The sequence below is a fragment of the Salmo trutta genome, chromosome 37 (assembly GCF_901001165.1).
Source record: "Salmo trutta chromosome 37, fSalTru1.1, whole genome shotgun sequence".
Taxonomy (NCBI): domain Eukaryota; kingdom Metazoa; phylum Chordata; class Actinopteri; order Salmoniformes; family Salmonidae; genus Salmo; species Salmo trutta.
Genome location: NC_042993.1, coordinates 24435939 through 24456989, shown reverse-complemented (window position 1 = coordinate 24456989; position 21051 = coordinate 24435939). Strand labels below are relative to the sequence as shown.

Sequence of the window (21051 nt, the reverse complement as noted above, 5' to 3'; positions counted from 1 at the left end):
GAGTCAAACATGTGGTTTCTATATGTTTGATGTGTTTGATACCGTTCCATTCATCTATTCCAGTCATTACAATGAGTCTGTCCTCCTATAGCTCCTCCCACCAGCCTCCACTGGCGTATGTGATGTCACATGACAGTAAGACGTGTACCACTGTGCCACTAGGGTCACCCCTGTTGGGATCGGAGAGGCTTCTTTCCCTGCCACCCCGTCACTCAGGGAGCTCCTATGTTTGAACAGGATTCCAGGGTCAAATACTGCTGACAATGGTAGCAGTTTAATAACCAGGGCTTCCAATCAATCACATACCCAGCACCTAGAGAGTTTTCAGGAAGACATAATGTTGTCAAAAAGTGCATTTTATGCACAAACACCTCATTTTGTCTCCTTGTGTATTCACTTCATTGATTTAGATGTTTTCCAATTCAATCTGGATGGGACCACAGGGACCACAGGGAAACGCTGTTACACAATAACATAGCCTCGGGCTTTCAACCCTGAAGCTTTAGTTCAGGCCCAGCCCTCACATTTATACAATACACCGTACATTCCCGTTCATTAACAACCGTCTCGTGAAAGCATAGAGAAGAAACGTGTTGTTCTCCACTGAAATGTAGCCAGTGGTTCATATGGATAATCTCTTCCAGTGAATTAGCCTGGGACCTCTGTGTCTTTGTCGAGACAGACACAGGATATCAGGCTTAGGGATGTAGGGATCCAGATAAACAGCAGTAATAAGCAGAGTGAGATGCTTAAGCCAGCCAGCTGCAGTTGCCATGTCATGACCCTGTCAGCCACTTGAGGAAACATAGATTACATGAAAAAGCTTACAGTCGACCCAAACCGCTGGTCAAGTGTATTTTTCGACTTTATATAACAGCTCCACATGAGACCCTGGAGTGTAGCTCTATTGTTATAGAGCAACATCAGCAGTCTCTGTAAGTCAACAGTTGAGTCATTATTTGCTCATGTTGTTGGTGCTAGTATTGGTTTTCTGGTCGCGTGATATCGTTACACCTTGGATTTTCTCCAAGTTGCACATACAATATTTTCACAAGAGTTTATTATGATATTATTGTTTATTACAGAAAACAAAAATATAATGGGTAACATTATGCTTTTAACTCCTTCGTGAAAATGTCGTGAACATGCCATTACGTTTTTATAACATGTTATAACCTTATCGCAATAAGACCAAAATAGATGCTATACTATGGAAAGGAAGGGCTATGCATCATAGGGCTCCTGGGGGCCTCTAAGGGCCTCTATGGCCCTTCTCACACCTCTCTCTCTCCTCCATGAAGGCTACATTGAGGAAGCATGCATCATCCCCTGTCCGTCAGACTGTAAGCTCAGCGAGTGGTCCAACTGGTCCCGCTGCAGCAAGTCATGTGGTAGCGGGGTCAAAGTGCGTTCCAAGTGGCTCCGGGAGAAACCCTACAACGGAGGGCGACCCTGCCCCAAACTGGACCACATCAACCAGGTACAGCATGAGAAACACTCACAAGACTGTCTAATGTAGAAATGAGTTCAAGAATTCAAATGGAAAATGGAACTCTTTCAAGAATTTGGTCTGACAGCTGAGGGACTTCCTAATATGGATGCCATTTTTTCCTAATATAAGTTATTTTTTCAGGCACTGTTTGTGATAGATAACACCGTTTTTGTGTTAGAAACACATTATTACAAACACATAGGAGAGAGAGAAACAAATTAAATATTCATGAAAATATTCCGTTTGAATTACCTTCCGTTACTTTCTCTCATGATTGCCAAATTGCTTTTGCTGGGTAGAATAGAGAGCCAGGGGAATGGATACTATAAATGGATCCATCCACAAAAATGCCCCTGATTTGAGAAATTCCATTTTTTTACCTTCAATATGAATAGAAACAGATTCAGAGAAGTGGATTACATTCATGGCATGTTGATCTGTTTCTCAGTGTTTGAATTCTCTAAAGTGGTCTTCACAGAGGCAGCCTTTATTTACAACGTCACATTAATCAAATGTTTGATCTAAGCAATTCAATATTTGCATTTGTCAATTATACCAACTCTTTGTCACTTTCATTCCACAATGCACACTGGATACGGATGAACACAATAGGCCCAGGTAAGACCCTTTTCAGTATTATGAATTCATATTGTCAACCATGTCCCACATACAAAATATCTCTTGTTGTGCATAGTACTGTACAGAACATTCACAGATGTAGCGGGGTAAGATTACAAAGGATAGACATAAGCACTAACAAAACACCTCTGGTAATATCTTAATCATCTCAACACAGTAATATCATTGACGCTATTCTTGTCACCCAAACTCAACGATAACGGAGGTAATAACCATAGACATATTCATGTCAAACCTCTTGCCTGGTGCCTTCCCCCAGGTGTATGAGGTTGTGCCCTGTATTAGTGACTGCAGTCAGTATGTGTGGGTGGCTGAACCCTGGAGTGTGTGGAAGGTCAGTAACTTGGACCTGAAGGAGAACTGTGGAGAAGGTATCCAGACACGCAAAGTCAGGTACTATACCCTTTCACTACATCACACTACTGTAGACTAAATAAAACCACCCCAAGCAATGTTCTACTCCCTCATACGAAGACCGTTGTGTCACACACAGTATAAATCCATGGTCCTCAACATATGCATGTAAATATGTTGTATATATTGCATTTGATTGACAGTTGATTTTATTGGAAAATGTTTTGACTATGTAAGGTCATATGAACACATCTCTGGGCCAATCCCGTAGGTGTATGCTGAACACTATTGATGGTCCATCTGAGTCTGTGGAGGACTACCTGTGTGACCCGGAGGACATGCCCTTGGGGACGAGGGGAAGCCGGCTGCCCTGCCCCGAGGACTGTGTCCTCTCTGACTGGAGCAGCTGGAACCGCTGCAGCCTGGTAAGAATAACTGGTCTGAGACCAGTCATCTTTATTCATGTATGTATGGTGTGTATGTGATGGCTGTGATAAGAGGTGTCCTGGATCTGTACAAAAGTTTCGGCCTCTCTGGAGTTGCTGCAGCCTGCTAAGAACCACTGGTACATGTATGTGGTAAGAACTGACCCTGGATCTGTAGGATAGTTTTCTTAATTTACCCACTGATTCTGTGATATGAAGTCCTGGGATTGAAACTGTGAAACCCATGTCTCACTTTTTGAAAGAGACTGGTACCTAACATAAAGAGTTTGTTTGTCTTCGGATAAATGGATTGCGAATCTTTCACAGTATGATATTTCTTCCTCCACGGAAGCAGAAAAATAATAAAAAAGAAATATGTGCTGCAGAACGGTAACAAATGCCTGTGAATCACATTATCCAATTCTCACCCATTAAAATACACAGGGAAAGAAACCGATGTAACTACTTCCTGATCGAGACTTCAGTGGAGGTGAATGTATTTCTGGATGTAAAAATCCCCTAGTGAAACAGATGCACCTGCTCTGATCAGATCATCAACCACTCTCACTCTCCAGCCTGACACTGCTAGGAAGCCTTTGTAACATGGTAAAGGCAGACCGACCATGGTTGTCTCACAGCTGTAAAATAGACACGTATAAAATATTACTGAATATAATCAAAGTCCAGTAGTTAACCGCAGTAAGGGGTCCACAGCCTCCCCCTCTGACACATTTCATTGGTTGTAAAAGAGCGATTGAACTGTTTCGACGTCACCTGCTGTTTTCCTGAAAAGGCACCAGCCATTATTAATCACACCCCGTTCTCTTTAAGTGCTTGACATGCTGACTTCCCACAATTCCAATCTCAACATGGAGTCTCGCCGGTACCAGCGGGGCTTGTCCCATGTTTTATTCATGACGAATAAAACATTCCAGCGATGTTATTCCAGAGGCAGTGTTTTTCCCATTCTCACACTGTGTAAAGGGGAATGGAAGGAATGTTAGGATGGAATATCTATTCGAGAAGCATCTTCAACGCTTTTCCGCGAAATTCCTAGGAATTCCATATTCCAGGAATGCCAGTAGAGAGGATATGGAAAAGTTGGCAGCCCTGGGAATTGGGAATGGCATGACATCAGAACATGGAATGTTAATCCACTTTAAGACAATTAAATATGGAGAAAGAGCTGGGAAATAATCCAGAAGCCTTCAAATTCACACAGTTGAATCGACTTTTATGTTCAATAAATATGGACATCATGGCGACAAGGCCTCTCCATTGAAAAAGGGCTTAGTTCCAGTTCAGTGATCTGTCTACGTAGACTTCTTATCACTTGCTGCAATATGGATTTGTAAATCATTTACGCTATAAGAAAAATACGCAACCCTCCCCCTTTTTGCTCAACCCCTCCATGTTGATGTGAAATTGTGCCTACTTTTCAGCCGTGCAGTTACAACAACAGCAGGAAACGGACAGCCTACGCCATCCGGTCACCTGGAGCAGGGAGACAATGTCCAGACACCACAGAGAAGGAGCCATGTAGTCTGAACCTGAACTGCTTTCACTATTTCTACAACATCACAGGTAAAAAAAATAATTATGAATCGCAGAACATCTCACTTTGACATCTTCCATTTAGTTTGTCTATAAGTAGCTACTTTCCCTCATCAGTGGCTATCTACTTACACTGTTACTTAAAGGCCCAATGCAGCTGTTTTTACCTCACTATCAAATCATTTCTTGGTAACAATTAAGTACCTTACTGTGACTGTTTTCAATCAAAATGGTCAAAAAGAAACAAAAATAGCTTCTTAGCATGAGCAATTTCTTGATCTATTAACTTCCGCCTGGTGACTGCATCCTACCAAAACAGGCAGAAATTTCAGCCGGCCTTTTTTTACAGCTCTTACACTAAAAGGGCATTATCATAATTTTCACAATTTCTTAGTATTATTCCAAGTTCATAGTGTGGAAATATATACAAAACCCTGGGAAATCATGTTATTGACTGCACTGGGCCTTTTAAGTGTTCTAATTTTACTCATACTGAAAAAACTTTACCCAACCAATGCAGTTTAAAAAAAGTCTATATACACACTATAAGGTCGTGTACTCATTTTGCACGTTCTTGGTGCAGCATACTCTTATCTAGTGCTACTCCAAAATGACTTGGTCCAATTAAACTGCAAGTCTTTTTTGGTGGCTCCTCTGTGATTCCAGAGATGGGTAGTGTTATCTTCAATATCGTAGCTCTCTCTCTCCTCTCTCTCTGTCTGTTGCTCACTTTACTGCTAATCTGTAGCGCTCTGCTCCCAGCGGCACCCAGGCCTATCAGGGCCACACAGTAACTATGTAAATAAAATACCAGTAGAGATCATTACTGGAAATGCTCTATTTCATGTTGCCAGGATCCATCTTGCCTCTGCTTGTCTGAATCGTTCTCTCTCTCTCTCCACAATCTCCCCCTTCCACTCCCCCGAGTGCCACAAAGCTTTGCAGCAGGAGTTGAGCACTTAAAACAGCCGCTAAAAACAGCCACTCATCTTTGTCAGAGTGTTGCAGGCGTTTGAGTGATCCCCGGGTCCCTCGGGGGTAGACATGCTTCCTGGCTTAACTAGAGCCACATGGTTATTTGACTGGGGTTCTGGGATTCCAACTTCTCTGGATTCAAACAATATGCTTCACTTCAGAGGATTGTTTATGTAAATAGTTTACTATTTATAATTTTGATAACTTTTACTTCACTACATTCCTAAAGGAAATGATATACTTTTCACTCAATACATTTTCCCTGACACCCAAAATGGTCCAATTCACACACTTATCAAGAGAACATCCCTGGTCATCGCTACTGCCTCTGATATTGCGGACTCACTAAACACAAATGCTTTATTTGTAAATGGCGTCTGAGTGTTGGAGTGTGCCCCTGGCTATCCATAAATAAAAAATAAAAAATTGTGCCATTTGGTTTGCTTAATATAATATACTTTTACTTTTGATACTTAAGTATATTTAAAACCAAATACTTTTAGACTTTCACTCAAGTAGTATTTAACTGTGTGACTTTTAACTTGAGTCATATTCTATTAAGATATCTTTACTTTTACGCACGTCTGACAATTCCACCACTTCTATTGAAATTGGCGTGGGCGTTTTTCTTGATCTTTTTACGTGCTCCTCCGTCATGTGCCCTAGTTTAGCTGTCAAAAGCACGGCAGAGCAGGTGTTACAAGTGGTCATGACTCTGTTCAGTTAATGAATTCAAGTGCTAGAGGTGTTCCAAATGCGTCTGTTGCCAAACTAATCAACTGCCATCAAACTCAACTGAGTAAATATCCTATCTTTAGAAAATGGCTTGGGGTTGGAACTGCCTAAAACAGGCTTTGACATCAAATGTACCCTTTGCCTAATGATTGAAGCTTTGCAAGTGTATCTCCTGTCCAGTTTGGGGCAATGATGTATATAAACACTAGATTGCAAATGCTGTGTATTGGCCAATGAGAGGCTTTGAAGCCACCGGTCAGACATATTGGTACTCCCCAGTCTTCCATAGGAATAAATGGAACTCTTTACAGTATTTCAATTAAATGTTTCAAGGACAAAATTACATATATTTAAGAATTGTAATATTGTAGTGGGGACAGCAACATTATTACTTTCTAAAGGTTATACGTTAAGGAAAACGTTATTTTATATTTATTTATAATTATTTCTATGTTTAGCTCACATAATATCATTTCAAAGTATGCATTAAGGTGTCTGTAATAGAATAAACTTGGTAAAAACAAATGTAGGCATTAATAAAATGAATTTCTATAGCTTATTTTTTACAACGGTGGGGGAGTAGTAAAATGGAGGAGCGGTGGCTTCAAATCAGTGCCCCCCTGTTAGCCATTTAGTGTATATATAAATCATTTCGGGCCATACTGTACACTGAGAAAAGAAAACATTTTAGAACACCTGGTCTTTCCATGACATAGACTAACCAGGTGAATCCAGGTGAAAGCTATGATCCCTTATTGATTCCACTTGTTCAATCCACTTCAAGCAATGTAGATGAAGGGGAGGAGACAGGTTAAAGAAGGATTATCAAGCCTCGAGACAATTGAGAAATGGATTGTTTTATGTGTGCCATTCAGAGGGTGAATGGGAAAGACCAAAAAAATGTGTGCCTTTGAACGGGGTATGGTAGTAGGTGCCAGACACACCGGTTTGTCTCAAGAACGGCAACGCTGCTGGGTTTTTCATGCTCAACAGTTTCCTGTGTGTATCAAGAATGGTCCACCACCCAAAGGACATCCAGCCAACTTGACACAACTGTGGGAAGCATTGGAGTCAACATGGGCCAGCATCCCTGTGGAACGTTTCGACACCTTGTAGAGTCCATGCTCCGATGAATTGAGGCTGTTCTGAGGGCAAAAGGGAGTGTAACTCAATATTAGAAAGGTGTTCCGAATGTTTAGTATATTCAGTGTATGTTTGTGAGTTTGTCCTGAATTTGAGTGTGATTTTCATACTGGTCTGCCTTTCCCCCTCAGACTGGAGCACATGTCAGCTAAGTGCCAATGCTGTGTGTGGGAATGGCATCAAGACGCGGATGCTGGATTGTGTACGCAGCGACAGCAAGTCTATCGACCTCAAGTTCTGTAAGGAGGTGAGATCCTCTTAAACGCTCTATCCCCAACTCCTGATTACAATCCTAGGTCTCATTCAGGTCCACTATGATGAAAGTCAATACTGATTCAATACTAGTGATACTGAAATTGGACCATTTCCAGAGTAACTGAACCATCTGTACTGTCAATAGTTTGAAGTTGTGTGTCCTTGGAGTATTACTAATTTAGCTCAGAAGAGCAGCAATAACGTAATATATTATCTCTTTGGATCAGTATCAGCCACAAGTGATTCTAGGCAAATAAAATGACAGGCATGTACAGTATCTTCATAAAACATTTAGAAGTGTTTACACATGAGGATTGCTGTAGCCCCATCAGATTCAACACAGTTTATTCATAATCCATTCAGACTCTCTCAAATTGTACCCTGCAGGCTGCAGTAGAAAAACGAACCTCACTGCTATTGAACCCATGGCCCAATTTCAGTCCGGCTCAATCAGGGATAATAGGGTTTATACAAGCCGGGTGCCCATCTTGTGCCAGAACAGAACCAGCGGCTCCTGAGAATTGTAGGCTATTTACCTAGGGGTCAGACAGAAGTAAGAAGTAATGGGTCTGGGCTGGCTGTACCAGTCTGTTGCAGAACGCCACTATGATAGGTGTTGTGACTGATACTGTAACTGAGTGATAATGATCACGCTCTTTCATAGCTGAGCCTGGAGAGGAAGTGGCAGATGAACATTTCCTGTGTGGTGGAGTGTCCCGTCAACTGCCAGCTGTCTGATTGGTCGGCCTGGTCGGAATGCTCGCACACGTGTGGACTGGATGGTAAGACAGGTAGCCTAGTGGTTAGAGCATTGAGCCAGTAACCGAAAGTTTCCTGGATCGAATCCCCGAGCTGACAAGGTAAAAATCTGTCATTCTGCCCCTGAACAATGCAGTTAACCCACTGTTCCCTGGTAGGCCGTCATTGTAAATGAGAATTTGTTCTTAACTGACTTGCCTAGTTAAATAAAGGTTACATTTAAAAAATATATATGTACAGTGGGGGAAAAAGTGTTTGATCCCCTGCTGATTTTGTACGTTTGCCCACTGACAAAGAAAGGATCAGTCTATAATTTTAATGTTAGGTTTATTTGAACAGTGAGAGACAGAATAACAACAAAAATATAGAGAAAAACGCATGTCAAAAATTGTATAAAGTGATTTGCATTTTAATGAGGGAAATAAGTATTTGACCCCCTCTCAATCAGAAAGATTTCTGGCTCCCAGGTGTCTTTTATACAGGTAACGAGCTGAGATTAGGAGCACACTTTTAAAGGGAGTGCTCCTAACCGCAGCTTGGTACCACAGCAGCAATCAATCAATCAGATTCCAAACTCTCCACCATGGCCAAGACCAAAGAGCTCTCCAAGGATGTCAGGGACAAGATTGTAGACCTACACAAGGCTGGAATGGGCTTCAAGACCATCGCCAAGCAGCTTGGTGAGAAGGTGACAACATTTGGTGCGATTATTCACAAATGGAAGAAACAGAAAAGAACTGTCAATCTCCCTCGGCCTGGGGCTCCATGCAAGATCTCACCTCGTGGAGTTGCAATGATCATGAGAATGGTGCCCAGAACTACACGGGAGGATCTTGTCAATGATCTCAAGGCAGCTGGGACCATAGTCACCAAGAAAACAATTGGTAACACACTACGCCGTGAAGGACTGAAATCCTTCTGCGCCCGCAAGGTCCCCCTGCTCAATAATACATATACATGCCCGTCTGAAGTTTGCCAATGAACATCTGAATGATTCAGAGGACAACTGGGTGAAAGTGTTGTGGTCAGATTGGCATCAACTCAACTCGCCGTGTTTGGAGGAGGAGGAATGTTGCCTATGACCCCAAGAACACCATCTCCACCGTCAAACATGGAGGTGGAAACATTATGCTTTGGGAGTGTTTTTCTGCTAAGGGGACAGGACAACTTCACCGCATCATTTGACGGGGCCATGTACTGTCAAATCTTGGGTGAGAACCTCCTTCCCTCAGCAAGGGCATTGAAAATGGGTCGTGGATGGGTATTCCAGCATGACAATGACCCAAAACACACGGCCAAGGCAACAAAGGAGTGGCTCAAGAAGAAGCACATTAAGGTCCTGGAGGGGCCTAGCCAGTCTCCAGACCTTAATCCCATAGAAAATCTGTGGAGGGAGCTGAAGGTTCGAGTTGCCAAACGTCAGCCTCGAAATCTTAATGACTTGGAGAAGATCTGCAAAGAGGAGTGGGACAAAATCTCTCCTGAGATGTGTGCAAACCTGGTGACCAACTACAAGAAACGTCTGACCTCTGTGATTGCCAACAAGGGTTTTGCCACCAAGTACTAAGTCATGTTTTGCAGAGGGGTCAAATATTTATTTCCCTCATTAAAATGCACATCATTTATAACATTTTTGACATGCGTTTTTCTGGATTTTTTTTGTTATTCTGTCTCTCACTGTTCATATAAACCTACCATTAAAATTATAGACTGATCATTTCTTTGTAAGTGGGCAAACGTACAAAATCAGCAGGGGATCAAATACCTTTTTCCCCCACTGTATATATATACGTATATCCTTTTACTGTCAATGGCTCCTAGGTAAACGTCTGAGATGATCAAGAAGAATTGAAGGACACTTAATGGGTTAACTTCTCCTGAGGGTCATCAAACCAGACTCATCTTGGTGGTTATATGAACATTGTTTCCATATGAGATACAGTGCATGAGTTACAGAAGGAACGTTTGAATGTTCAACGATTGAATGCTTTGTTTCCTACAAATATTCTATTCAAGCTAATATCACAAAATATCTCAGCAGCCAGGGTTTGGAAAAAAAAAATAGATTACAAACGAGACAAACGGCATTAAACACGGTCATACAGTATCTTCAAATCTCACTCTGTTTCGTTCAACCTATGGCCTTACGTAATAGAATGCACACCTTTCTACGTTCACTGTGCTATCAACCCATGTTAAATCAACAGCTCCTCTACACTGTCAGATTACCAACGATCACGGGGATCTCCGTCTGCGCAAAAACAATCACACGTCACACTCTTCATGGGTTGGGAGAACTCCCCCCAAATAATCGCAAGACTGCTCATTGAGCTGAGAGAGATTGCATCATACATCGCAAGACTGCTCTATCCTTTGTTGTTTGTTGTTGTACAGCATCAGACAATTGATTCTGTCCTATTATGTCTGTCTGCTAGCGGCCCTGTGGGAAGCCCTTTGAAGTAACAGCCAGCCTGTAGCCTCTAGCACCTGCAGCTAAATCACAGGCAAGACATAAGTGTTTTAAGAGTGGCTAAAGGTGCAATGGGGATCCTCACCTGATCTATAGAGGATGTTCTGTTGGCTAGAACAGGATGTGAGGTAGTATTATGTCTGATGGAGAATGTTGTATTTTACTGTCTGATAAGGGTAGCAGGTGTTCATTGTTGATTGGTTGAGAGAGAGGATTGCTGGCTCTGTGTTGGAAAATGAGCTGTTATATGTGACCAATTGCAAAACAGAGATGGAGAAATGGGTTTGAAAGAGTATGTGGCATGGAAGCAGTGAGATGGATTTATACGAGGGGTGGAAAGAGAGGAATGAATGCGAGGGAGAGGTGGACATTGAGTCTGCAGTACTTGAAGTACCAGTGTGTTACAGCAAATCACAATCTGTGTGTGTGTGTGTGTGTGTGTGTGTGTGTGTGTGTGTGTGTGTGTGTGTGTGTGTGTTAGCTCACTTAATACCTATACTTCATCTGAGATGATACACTCTTAGTATAACTACTGTATACATCACATTGCAAAGCCTTTAGAATCAAGAAAGCTTACAAAATGCTCAAACTGCAGCACACCAGATCCATTACACATAAGAGACTTCACCACGTCATATGGTCCTGTACTGCTGTTATATAAAAGGAAGGCAGTAGTTGGCAGAACAGAAAGGAAAAGTCATTTTGCTCAAGTGGAAGAGTGAAAGTAGAGAGGTAATCAATATGGCTGGAGCACAGAACAGTGTAGCAGGCTTTTTCAAGAGCTGCCTTTGTCAAGCAGTTAGGGACGACTAATACAGTAACCTATAAATAATACAGTAACACACACGCAGAGACGCACAGGAGTCCACACACATGTACATAAATACACACAGCAACTGTTTGTAGGCCTATACTGTAATTACATTTCGTGAGCTAATTGAAATGAATGTACTGAATGGTGAATGACCTCACATTAAAACAAAGGAGCAGGCTGCTCCATTCAAAAGAAAGGAAAATAATACAGGAGGGAACAACACATCATTGACATGCGTTTGTCTAGACGGAGATCACTGCTGCGTTTGGTTTGTAGACCATGCTCATGCATCTCCCTATTCAGACATCAGTCATATGTTGATGTGAATTACAGTCAAAGCATTCTTTCTGAATAAAATAGTCCCAATGTCTGCAGACTTTCTACATGTCTTTAGGTACATGTGATACTGTAACGACTACAGATTTAGAATCTTCATTTGAGTCAGTTTAGCTACAGCAGGAAAATAATCCTCACCGACAGGAAATGTGAATTATTATCTGGATTATAATTCATGGATATTTTTGAAGGTGTTTCTTAAAGGGAAAAATCAAGTCTGAATTTTCAAAGTGAAAATTACTTCAGGAGCCTTTTCAACCTCAAATGCACTACACTGCATTGCAGGAAAGTTCTCCTGCGACAGGGTGATCAAATTAAGATCCTACATTTGTACAAGACAAATTGTCCAGTGAGTGTCTCACATTAATGATGCCACTGCATTTTTGTGTTCCAGGGCGGATGTGGCGTAGCAGGGTGGTGGTGCAGGGGTCCCAGGGAGACGGGCGTCCCTGTCCCTCTCAGCTGGAGCAGTGGAAACCTTGTCCTGTCAGACCCTGTTACAGGTGGCAGTACAGCCCCTGGTCTGAGTGCAGGGTGGAGGTAGGCTACACCACACACTGTCTTATTCTCCCTGGTCTGAGCGCAGGGTGGAGGTAGGCTACACCACACACTGTCTTATTCTCCCTGGTCTGAGCGCAGGGTGGAGGTAGGCTACACCTCACACTGTCTTATTCTCCCTGGTCTGAGTGCAGGGTGGAGGTAGGCTACACCACACACTGTCTTATTCTCCCTGGTCTGAGTGCAGGGTGGAGGTAGGCTACACCACACACTGTCTTATTCTCCCTGGTCTGAGTGCAGGGTGGAGGTAGGCTACACCACACACTGTCTTATTCTCCCTGGTCTGAGTGCAGGGTGGAGGTAGGCTACACCACACACTGTCTTATTCTCCCTGGTCTGAGTGCAGGGTGGAGGTAGGCTACACCACACACTGTCTTATTCTCCCTGGTCTGAGTGCAGGGTGGAGGTAGGCTACACCACACACTGTCTTATTCTCCCTGGTCTGAGTGCAGAGTGGAGGTAGGCTACACCACACACTGTCTTATTCTCCCTGGTCTGAGTGCAGGGTGGAGGTAGGCTACACCACACACTGTCTTATTCTCCCTGGTCTGAGTGCAGGGTGGAGGTAGGCTACACCACACACTGTCTTATTCTCTCTTTGACCCTTTTACTCAGTTAACAGACACAGAGGTCATGATCTGACTTTTCCGTGTGTGTGTGTTTGTGTGCGTGCGTGCGTGCGTGCGTGCGTGCGTGCGTGTGTGTGTGTGTGTGTGTGTTTCTGTGTGTGTGTCTGTCTCCCCCAGGAGGTGGTATGCGGAGCGGGACTTCGCTACCGGAACCTGTCGTGCTTCGTGTCGGACGGCTCCAGAGAGGGAGAGGGCAGCATGGTGGAGGAGGAGCTGTGTGGAGGTCTGGAGCTGGCTGTCAACAGAGACAAACTGATCATACTGAAGGAGACCTGTGTTCTGCCCTGTCCAGGTAACCAACCAGCTAACTGTATACAGCGCTCCCGTCTTATGTAGGTGTGCTGTTACTTATATTGTGCATCGTGGTAGTGTGGGTGGTAGCATAGATCTAGATGAAGCCAAGTCCTGTACAAAAACAGCATAGAGAAAAGCACACTGTGAATTCTTAACATCTCCTTTTTATGCAGATATACACATACATTACATCGACAACAATCTGCTTTGAACTGTAATAGACGTTCTTCAACCTCAAGAGTTTAATAAGCCTGACTTGGTCAGCTTTAGTTGTGTTTCTTGCTCTGTTGTCTTTTCTCTAGGCATATCACTCCAAATGGAACCAAGAGGCTAACAACTGTATGGTTCCCTATCCTCTCCCTCTCTCTCTCTCTCTCCTCTCTCCTCTCTCCTCTCTCCCTCTGTAGGTGAATGCTACCTGATGGAGTGGTCTGACTGGAGCCCGTGTCTGAGTGTGTGTGCCAAAGGGGCCGGCGTGGACTTTGGCTCTGTCCAGGTGCGCTCGCGAGCCGTCATGGCCCAGGAGCCTGAGAATGTCCAGCTGTGTCCTGACCAGGACTGGGAGTCCCGACCCTGCATTGGTGAGACTGGGAAAACAAGGTTGTATTCATTAGGGCACACAAGCTAAATGTTTTGCAATGGAAGACGAAAATGAATGTTCTTTTATTGGACAATTAAGGTTGTCCCTTCCTGCTTCAGTCTGTTTTCTTCCATTTGGTGCCTAATGAATACAACCCAGGTTTTATGTTTTCATCGAAGTCAAATAACATCCCCCATGAGGAATTTATTTTACCAGGTCAAAATATGGCTAAACAAATTCCTCATGTTTATATACAGTACTAGCATGGTCCCTCAGGCATCTTATTCATGTTGGACTAGACTAGAGCATACAGTGTTATGTGAATCCCCAAAGCCCCACTATGTTCCCCTGGGCTCTGTCTGGGGAGTCCCACGTTTTCTCCCCCACTGCTGCGGCCGCCCCACAGCAGCCATTGCTGGGATGACCTGGTTTATAAGCATCACTGTGGGCCCAGGAGGGAGAGGGGATGGGGTGGCCCGGTGCACTTTAAGAAGGAGAGACAGGGGGAGATAGAGTGGGAAGGAGCGAGACATGGGATGGAGAGGAAAAACAGGAGAGAGAGGAGTGAAAGAGAGGGGAGAGGAAGCAATATGGGGAATAGAGAGAGAGAGAGGGAGAGGAAGAACGAGAGAGAAACACCCCAGATCATTATACCCTGACCGATGACACTATAAAAAATCTATTGTATTGATTGTAGCGATGATACTGTAGCCAGCAAGCACTGAGAGAAAAATCAAACTTTTTCAAGGTTAGATTGCTCATTTACGATAGAGTTGAACTGGTTTTGCAGGTGATTAGTTACAGAGGGCTCCCTAAAGAATAAGGGTCACTTGGAGCACTGATGGAGATATTGATGAAACATTAACAGCGTTCATGCTAAGCCATCTAGCAAAAGCCTGAGCCTTTCATCCAGAATGTAAAAATCGAACCACACCCCTCTGTTCAATTAAGTTCCGTTTAATTCAGTAGAACTGATCTGAATTCAATTTGGCTCTGTTCTGTACCTGACTTAATGGCTTATCGATATCATTATGTCTTGTGCTCTAACAGATGGGGAGTGTTTTGAGTACAAGTGGATGAGCAGCACGTGGTCAGGCTCCTCTCGTGTCACCTGGTGTCAGCGCTCTGATGGACTCAACGTCACAGGTAGGCACTACTAAACCTTCAATGATGCCTTAATGCACTTCTTTCCATATACCTTATTAGAGTTGACATCAAAGCCTAAAGATCTGACCAATCACATGCCATCTGATCCATCTTTGGTGACCTTTGACCTACAGGAGGATGCCCCCCTATCAATCCTCCAGGGGACGACAACAACTCCTGTGACCCGCCGTGTCAAATGCCAATGTCCTTGTGCACTGAGGTGAGCTGTTCACGGGTAGTCATCTATGTTTAGTGAGAGTGGTTCAGATTAGGTTTGTGTTCTGAACGTGTTGCACTTCAGTCCATTCTAGCATGGCCAGATAGTGACAAGCTGACAACCGTGGTTGCGTCTGAAAGCATTAATACCTGTCAAATCCTTGCTTCCTCCATCCTTGTCTCCTCAATTCCTTGAAAGTGCATCAAAGGAGAGGATCCAAGGTCCCTCCCTCTGACCTCCTCCTCCAATTAGCTTTGAAAGGAATTGAGGAAACAAGGACAGAGGAAGCAAGGATTCGACAGATAGTAACATATTCAGACACAGCAGTGAACAGTATTTGTGTAACACTGCCCTCTTCAGGCTGGCGTGTGTATGTGCGAGGAGGGCTACACCGAGGTGATGTCCTCCAGTGGCCAGCTGAACCAGTGTTCCCCCATACCCATCCTGGAGATCCCCACAGCCGGGGACAAGAAGACTGACGTGAAGACCAGCCGTGCCATCAACCCCACCCTGCCTGCCACCATACAGCCTGGACACACCGGACGCACCTGGTACCTGCAGCCCTTTGGACCAGGTGAACCAGCTACGTCACTAGAGTAAAAGTAGTGAACACACATTCAGTAACTTGCAGGTGCAGAGTACAAAAAGTAAAACCATGAAAGTTAGATAGATGCTGCGGGGGGCATTATTTCTTACAGATGCAGCTACGTCGACCACAGTAAATAGATTTTATAGCTTTTGGTTTATGCGAGTTACATTTCTGCACACACTTTTGACAATAGCAAATATAGCAAGAATGTAAAGTGATGGGAGGACCAGTTTGGGTCAGAGGAAAATGTTTCTCTGCTACTGCTTCGTCATTGCTAAATAAGTGCATGAAATGAAAAGGAAGCACGTGGCTGATGATTGGTTAGATGCTGCAACAGGATTGCAGCCAATACAGGAGATACTATATATTATGCAAATGTCCTGTACGCTCTTAGCTAATTTGCTTGGTTAACACCATAGTGCTTTCTGGTTAGAGTGCTGCATGTCACTGAGGCAGTAAGTGGCACTTGGGCTCTTACCATTTTCAACAGGTTGAGATTGTCTAGACAGGTCCTCCAAAGCACAATTCAGATCAACATTTTCAAAGCCAGAAACGAATGGAAAGTAGACCCAGTCAGCCGTGTAGCCAGCTGAACTGACAGCTCTCCCTCCTCCACAGATGGCAAGCTGAAGATGTGGGTATATGGTGTAGCAGCCGGAGCCCTGGTACTGCTCATGTTCATAGTGTCTATGATATACCTAGCTTGGTGAGTCCGCTCTGAGCTTCTCCTTTTTTACTCATCCATCCCTTCATCATTCATTCAAAAATCCCCGTAGTGATTTGTTTTGGTCCGATTTGATTTTAGATTTTGAACCTTTTCATTTAGTGGTTAGTCGGTTCATTCCCCCCCTCATCTTTTTGGTGTATTTATTGTTTTGTTGTTGTTTGTTTTGTTTTCTTCATGCCATCTGTCGCCAGCAGCAGTTACAGCGTCCTCCGCCGCTATCTTCAGGCCACCGAGTCCAATGCCAATGGGACGGTGGTCTGGATGGGCCAAAATGTACATGAGTTGACTTATATGTGCCCCGATTGCCAAGAGTTGGGCCAAAGCAGTGGCCAAAGCAGCGGCCAGGGCAGCGGCCAGGGCAGCAGCTAAAGAGTAGCTGCAGTGCCAATCGTTGACCCCTGACCTGTGACCCCTCCACCAGTGTCACATGACATGTCCTGCCTGACCAGCTGTGTGAAGTTGCTGGTGCAGGTGAGGTCCCAGGAAATCACCTTCTAGGGGTCCCTCATACTATAGGTGGTAGGCTCCAGATAGAACCTGGTCGTAGGAAGTCTTCCAACTTTAGGATGACCTTACCTTCACCAAATCATTAACCTAAACCATTAGGGCAGTGGTCTCCAGACCCTAACACACTCAATTACTAATCAACGACTCAAGATGAAGATTAGTTAACTCAGAAGTGTTAGTGTTGGCCTGGAACAAAATATGTGACCAGGGTTAAGTGACTACTAATGTGACAACCATTGACTGATTTGGGCTCCTGAGTGACGCAGCAGTCTAAGGCACTGCATCTCAGCGCAAGAGGCGTCACTACAGTACCTGGTTCGCATCCAGGCTGTATCACATCCGGCCGTGATTGGGAGTTCCATAGGGCGGCGCACAATTGGCCCAGCGTCGTCTGGATTTGGCCGTAGTAGGCTGTCATTGTAAATAAGAATTTGTTCTTAACTGACTTGCCTAGTTAAATAAAGGTTAAATTAAAACAATTAAAAAATTAAAAATTCAACCCCATTATGACTGAATTCAGGCCTTTTCCTGTAGACTAATTCATTTTACTGAATGTAAAATGGCACAATGAAGGTGTCATACTGCCTTCTGGTGGCCATGAAAAATAGCTAATATATTTTAGAGCAGGAGCGACATTCCCCTGCTTTTATCAAATCCCCTCTGCCATCTCATCCCTGTTTATCCTCTATTTACCATACATGTCACAAACATGTATTATTTTGCTGACTTTAGTTATGCACGATAGTTCACACTACCATCAAGAAATATGGACGCATGCAGTAGAAGTAAGCGTTTATGCATGCATCTTTTTGAGGCATTAATGATTGCAGGACAACAATAGTGCTTCTCTTTTCCTAGGATGGTGATGTTTGCTAAATAGCTCTGTAATATTCTTGCACTGTCAGAGCCAATACAAAAGGTACTTTATAGCTCAGAGCCATAGAAGTCAAGTGAAGCATGGCGACAGATATTAATGCAAATGGGCATACTAATACCTTTAACTTGCTTTTTATCTTTTTAATATGCCCATGTCTTCCGAAATGTCCGTTTAATAGAGATATCGTTCATTTGGAACAAAGGCAGCGATATGTTATAACTGACATAATAGTATGCCACTTTCTAGTGCTGCTGGTGTTTTACTTGCACTGTAGTGTACATATTGTAAGGCAGGGTAGTAACATATTGTCTACTCTTCCTCTTAGCAAAAAGCCAAAGAAACCAAAGAGACAGAGGCAGATGAACAACCGACTGAAACCTCTCACCCTAGCCTATGACGGGGACGCTGACATGTAGGACTCTGGGATAGCCTAGTCCTCCAGAGTCCTGCCACACCTGCCGTAAAAACAAAGAGACATATCCCATCATAGGAAAGACAGGGATGTTTTCATCTGCAGATCAGAAGAAGAAGACCAACGGCCACCTTGAATCCATTTTGGGTCCTCATGAGTTAAATGGAAATTGGAATTGAGGAAACATTTCTCCACTTAGAGATATTTGGGTTTAGTCCAATTCAAGCAGCAGTTCTCCTTTTTTCCCCATTTTCTTTTGTGATATTTCCTTAAGAAAATACCTTCACGGCCTCCACTCACTATGATGAAATTGCCTTTTTTTGTTTGTCCTTTTTGCTTTCAAATGGAAGGGCTGCTGCGAAGAGACAAACTTTTTCTCCTTGAACACAATCAGCACAAGCTCATTTCTTTGCCGTGTTTTTCTGCTTGTCACTGAAACGTTGAGTAGCTGCAGGCTTAGGATGCACTGACGGTTCGCACGTTGCCAAAAGTCACCGCAGGGAAGGGGAGAAAATCTCCATGAAAAGGCTTGGATTCCTTTCCTTTCTGGATTTTGACTGAAATCTCCTTCTTCGGTCGCAAACAAAGAGATACTTTTGGTTTCCGGTTGATTCCTAGGCAGTGGCCTATCTTGAAGGATAAACATATACAGACAGAGAACACAAGATGAGAAACAATCCCTGGTTACTGGATCTATTGCCTGTCTCCCCTTTGCTTTGTTTCAGGCACTATTATTGCACTATATTAGTGCAGCATGATATGCACATGATGACTTATACGTTGTATTGCCATAGAACATTGCCTCTCTTAAGACACAACCATATGCAGTTGGAAACAAAATGTGAAAATAATAGGCATTTTCAAGGCCATGGATACATGAAAACTGGAGATGATGTCACATTCTATAACACAGGGGGTGTGAATCAATAGTAAATATGTATAGATTTTATTTTGTCACAACTCGTTTTGTTTTTGGCCCAGTATCTTTTGTGGTCTATATACTGTAGTTTGCTTGGTATTGTCCCTGTCTATGCCCGAATGAAATTGAAGAGACTACTTAAATGACGACCATTGATTCTGTTCTTGCTTACAATTAGATATTTCCAATGGTTTCAATGTTGTAAATATGAAGCATAGCCCATATGTACATGGAAGATAAATGGGCAAATGGATTTTCTTATTTTTTAGATAACTTGTTTGGCAAAAAACAAAACCCTTCTAAAGCTAAAACAATGTGTGTGACTACTATTGTATTTTTATCTAACTTCTAATGTCACGCAAACCTAACTTCTGCCTTACTGTCAATGATAAACTATCTACAGTACCATATACATTCATGAAACCAACATATTTAATAATGGGTGTAGCACAGGTTTAAACTGTATGTCATTGATTCATGTGATGAATGATTGATGAATTTGGTGATTGACGAATTTAGACGGAAGTTAAACAGTACCATTTTCTTGGACAAAGGCTCTAGGAACACTACAGTTGTTTTCAGTTCTGACTTAAGACTATCGAAATGTCCTTTTTCACAATGACCCATATCATAGTGCCCTTAGACATATGATAATGATGCAGTTTGTTCTCTCGGCGTACAATATTACATCGTATATTCTGCATATATCGAGGTCCATCTAAGCAGCCTTCATTACAGTATATGAATACAGAGGAAATAGGATGCCGCTGTTCTACAGTGGCAGAATTCGACCACTGCCTGATAGCTAGAAGAACAGCTGATGAGGAGAATGTTTACTTTTTTGTTAGTTTTCCTTGTAAATAATAACATTTTTTAATTTTTTTGAAAAAAAGGTCAACATATGTGAACATTTATTTTGTATTGTACAGAAATGTTTAGTTTGAATATTGCAAAGTATGATGTTACTGATGGGGGTTCTCTTGAAGCAAGTCGTGTGTTGTAAAAAAAGATAAGACTCTGTCGTTTTGTAAAGATTGTTTATATATGTATCGGAAGTAAAACTAAAAATAAATGAAGAAAATGTTATAAACATACTAAGTTAACAGTGAAAATGTTGATTGATGCCTTTCTAGTGTGTACTGTCATTATGTTAGATGTACCACTAGATGTCTCTCTAGACACAAATGAAAAGTTATATTGCAAGGCTCTTGCAGTCTCCTTTCCAACTCTCTCTTTCTACCCACTCTCTCCCTCTTCCTGCCTCTCTCTATCCCTTCCTCGCTCTCCTCTCTCTCTCTTTCTCTCTCTTGGTCTCTCCCTCTTCCTGCCTCTCTGTTACTCACTCCCTCGCTCTCCTTTCTCTCTCTTTCTCTCCCTCGGTTTCTCCCTCTTCCTCCCTCTCTCTCCCCCTCTTCCTCGCCTCTCTGTCTCTCCCTCTTCCTGCCTCTCTCTATCCCTCCCTCTTTCTCGCCCCTCTCTCTCTCTCTCCCTCTTCCTGCCTCTCTCTATCCCTCCCTCTCTCTTTGCCTCTTTCTCTCTTCTCTTTCTCTCACTCTATAAAACATCACATCACACTGACAATCAGACCTACAAGCACTACCATTCACGCAACACCGCCACTAATCCTGCAACAAAGACCGTATCA

The 21051-nt window shown here is 43.1% G+C and overlaps 1 protein-coding gene across 2 annotated transcripts in view; it reads left to right on the top strand.

Moving 5' to 3' along the window:
* LOC115176978 (thrombospondin type-1 domain-containing protein 7A-like) overlaps positions 1 to 20509 on the top strand; it is a 103235-nt gene extending 82726 nt beyond the window's left edge. For both annotated transcript variants that reach the window (XM_029737407.1, XM_029737405.1), the window contains 14 exons: positions 1302 to 1481; positions 2386 to 2524; positions 2757 to 2910; positions 4353 to 4494; positions 7449 to 7564; positions 8237 to 8354; positions 12346 to 12491; positions 13256 to 13430; positions 13840 to 14013; positions 15063 to 15158; positions 15293 to 15378; positions 15736 to 15949; positions 16583 to 16670; positions 18401 to 20509. In XM_029737407.1, coding sequence (XP_029593267.1) covers positions 1302 to 1481; positions 2386 to 2524; positions 2757 to 2910; positions 4353 to 4494; positions 7449 to 7564; positions 8237 to 8354; positions 12346 to 12491; positions 13256 to 13430; positions 13840 to 14013; positions 15063 to 15158; positions 15293 to 15378; positions 15736 to 15949; positions 16583 to 16670; positions 18401 to 18491 — 1919 coding nt within the window. In that variant the 3' untranslated portion in view covers positions 18492 to 20509. The remainder of the gene's footprint in view (positions 1 to 1301; positions 1482 to 2385; positions 2525 to 2756; positions 2911 to 4352; positions 4495 to 7448; positions 7565 to 8236; positions 8355 to 12345; positions 12492 to 13255; positions 13431 to 13839; positions 14014 to 15062; positions 15159 to 15292; positions 15379 to 15735; positions 15950 to 16582; positions 16671 to 18400) is intronic.
* Positions 20510 to 21051: the final 542 nt, after the last annotated feature.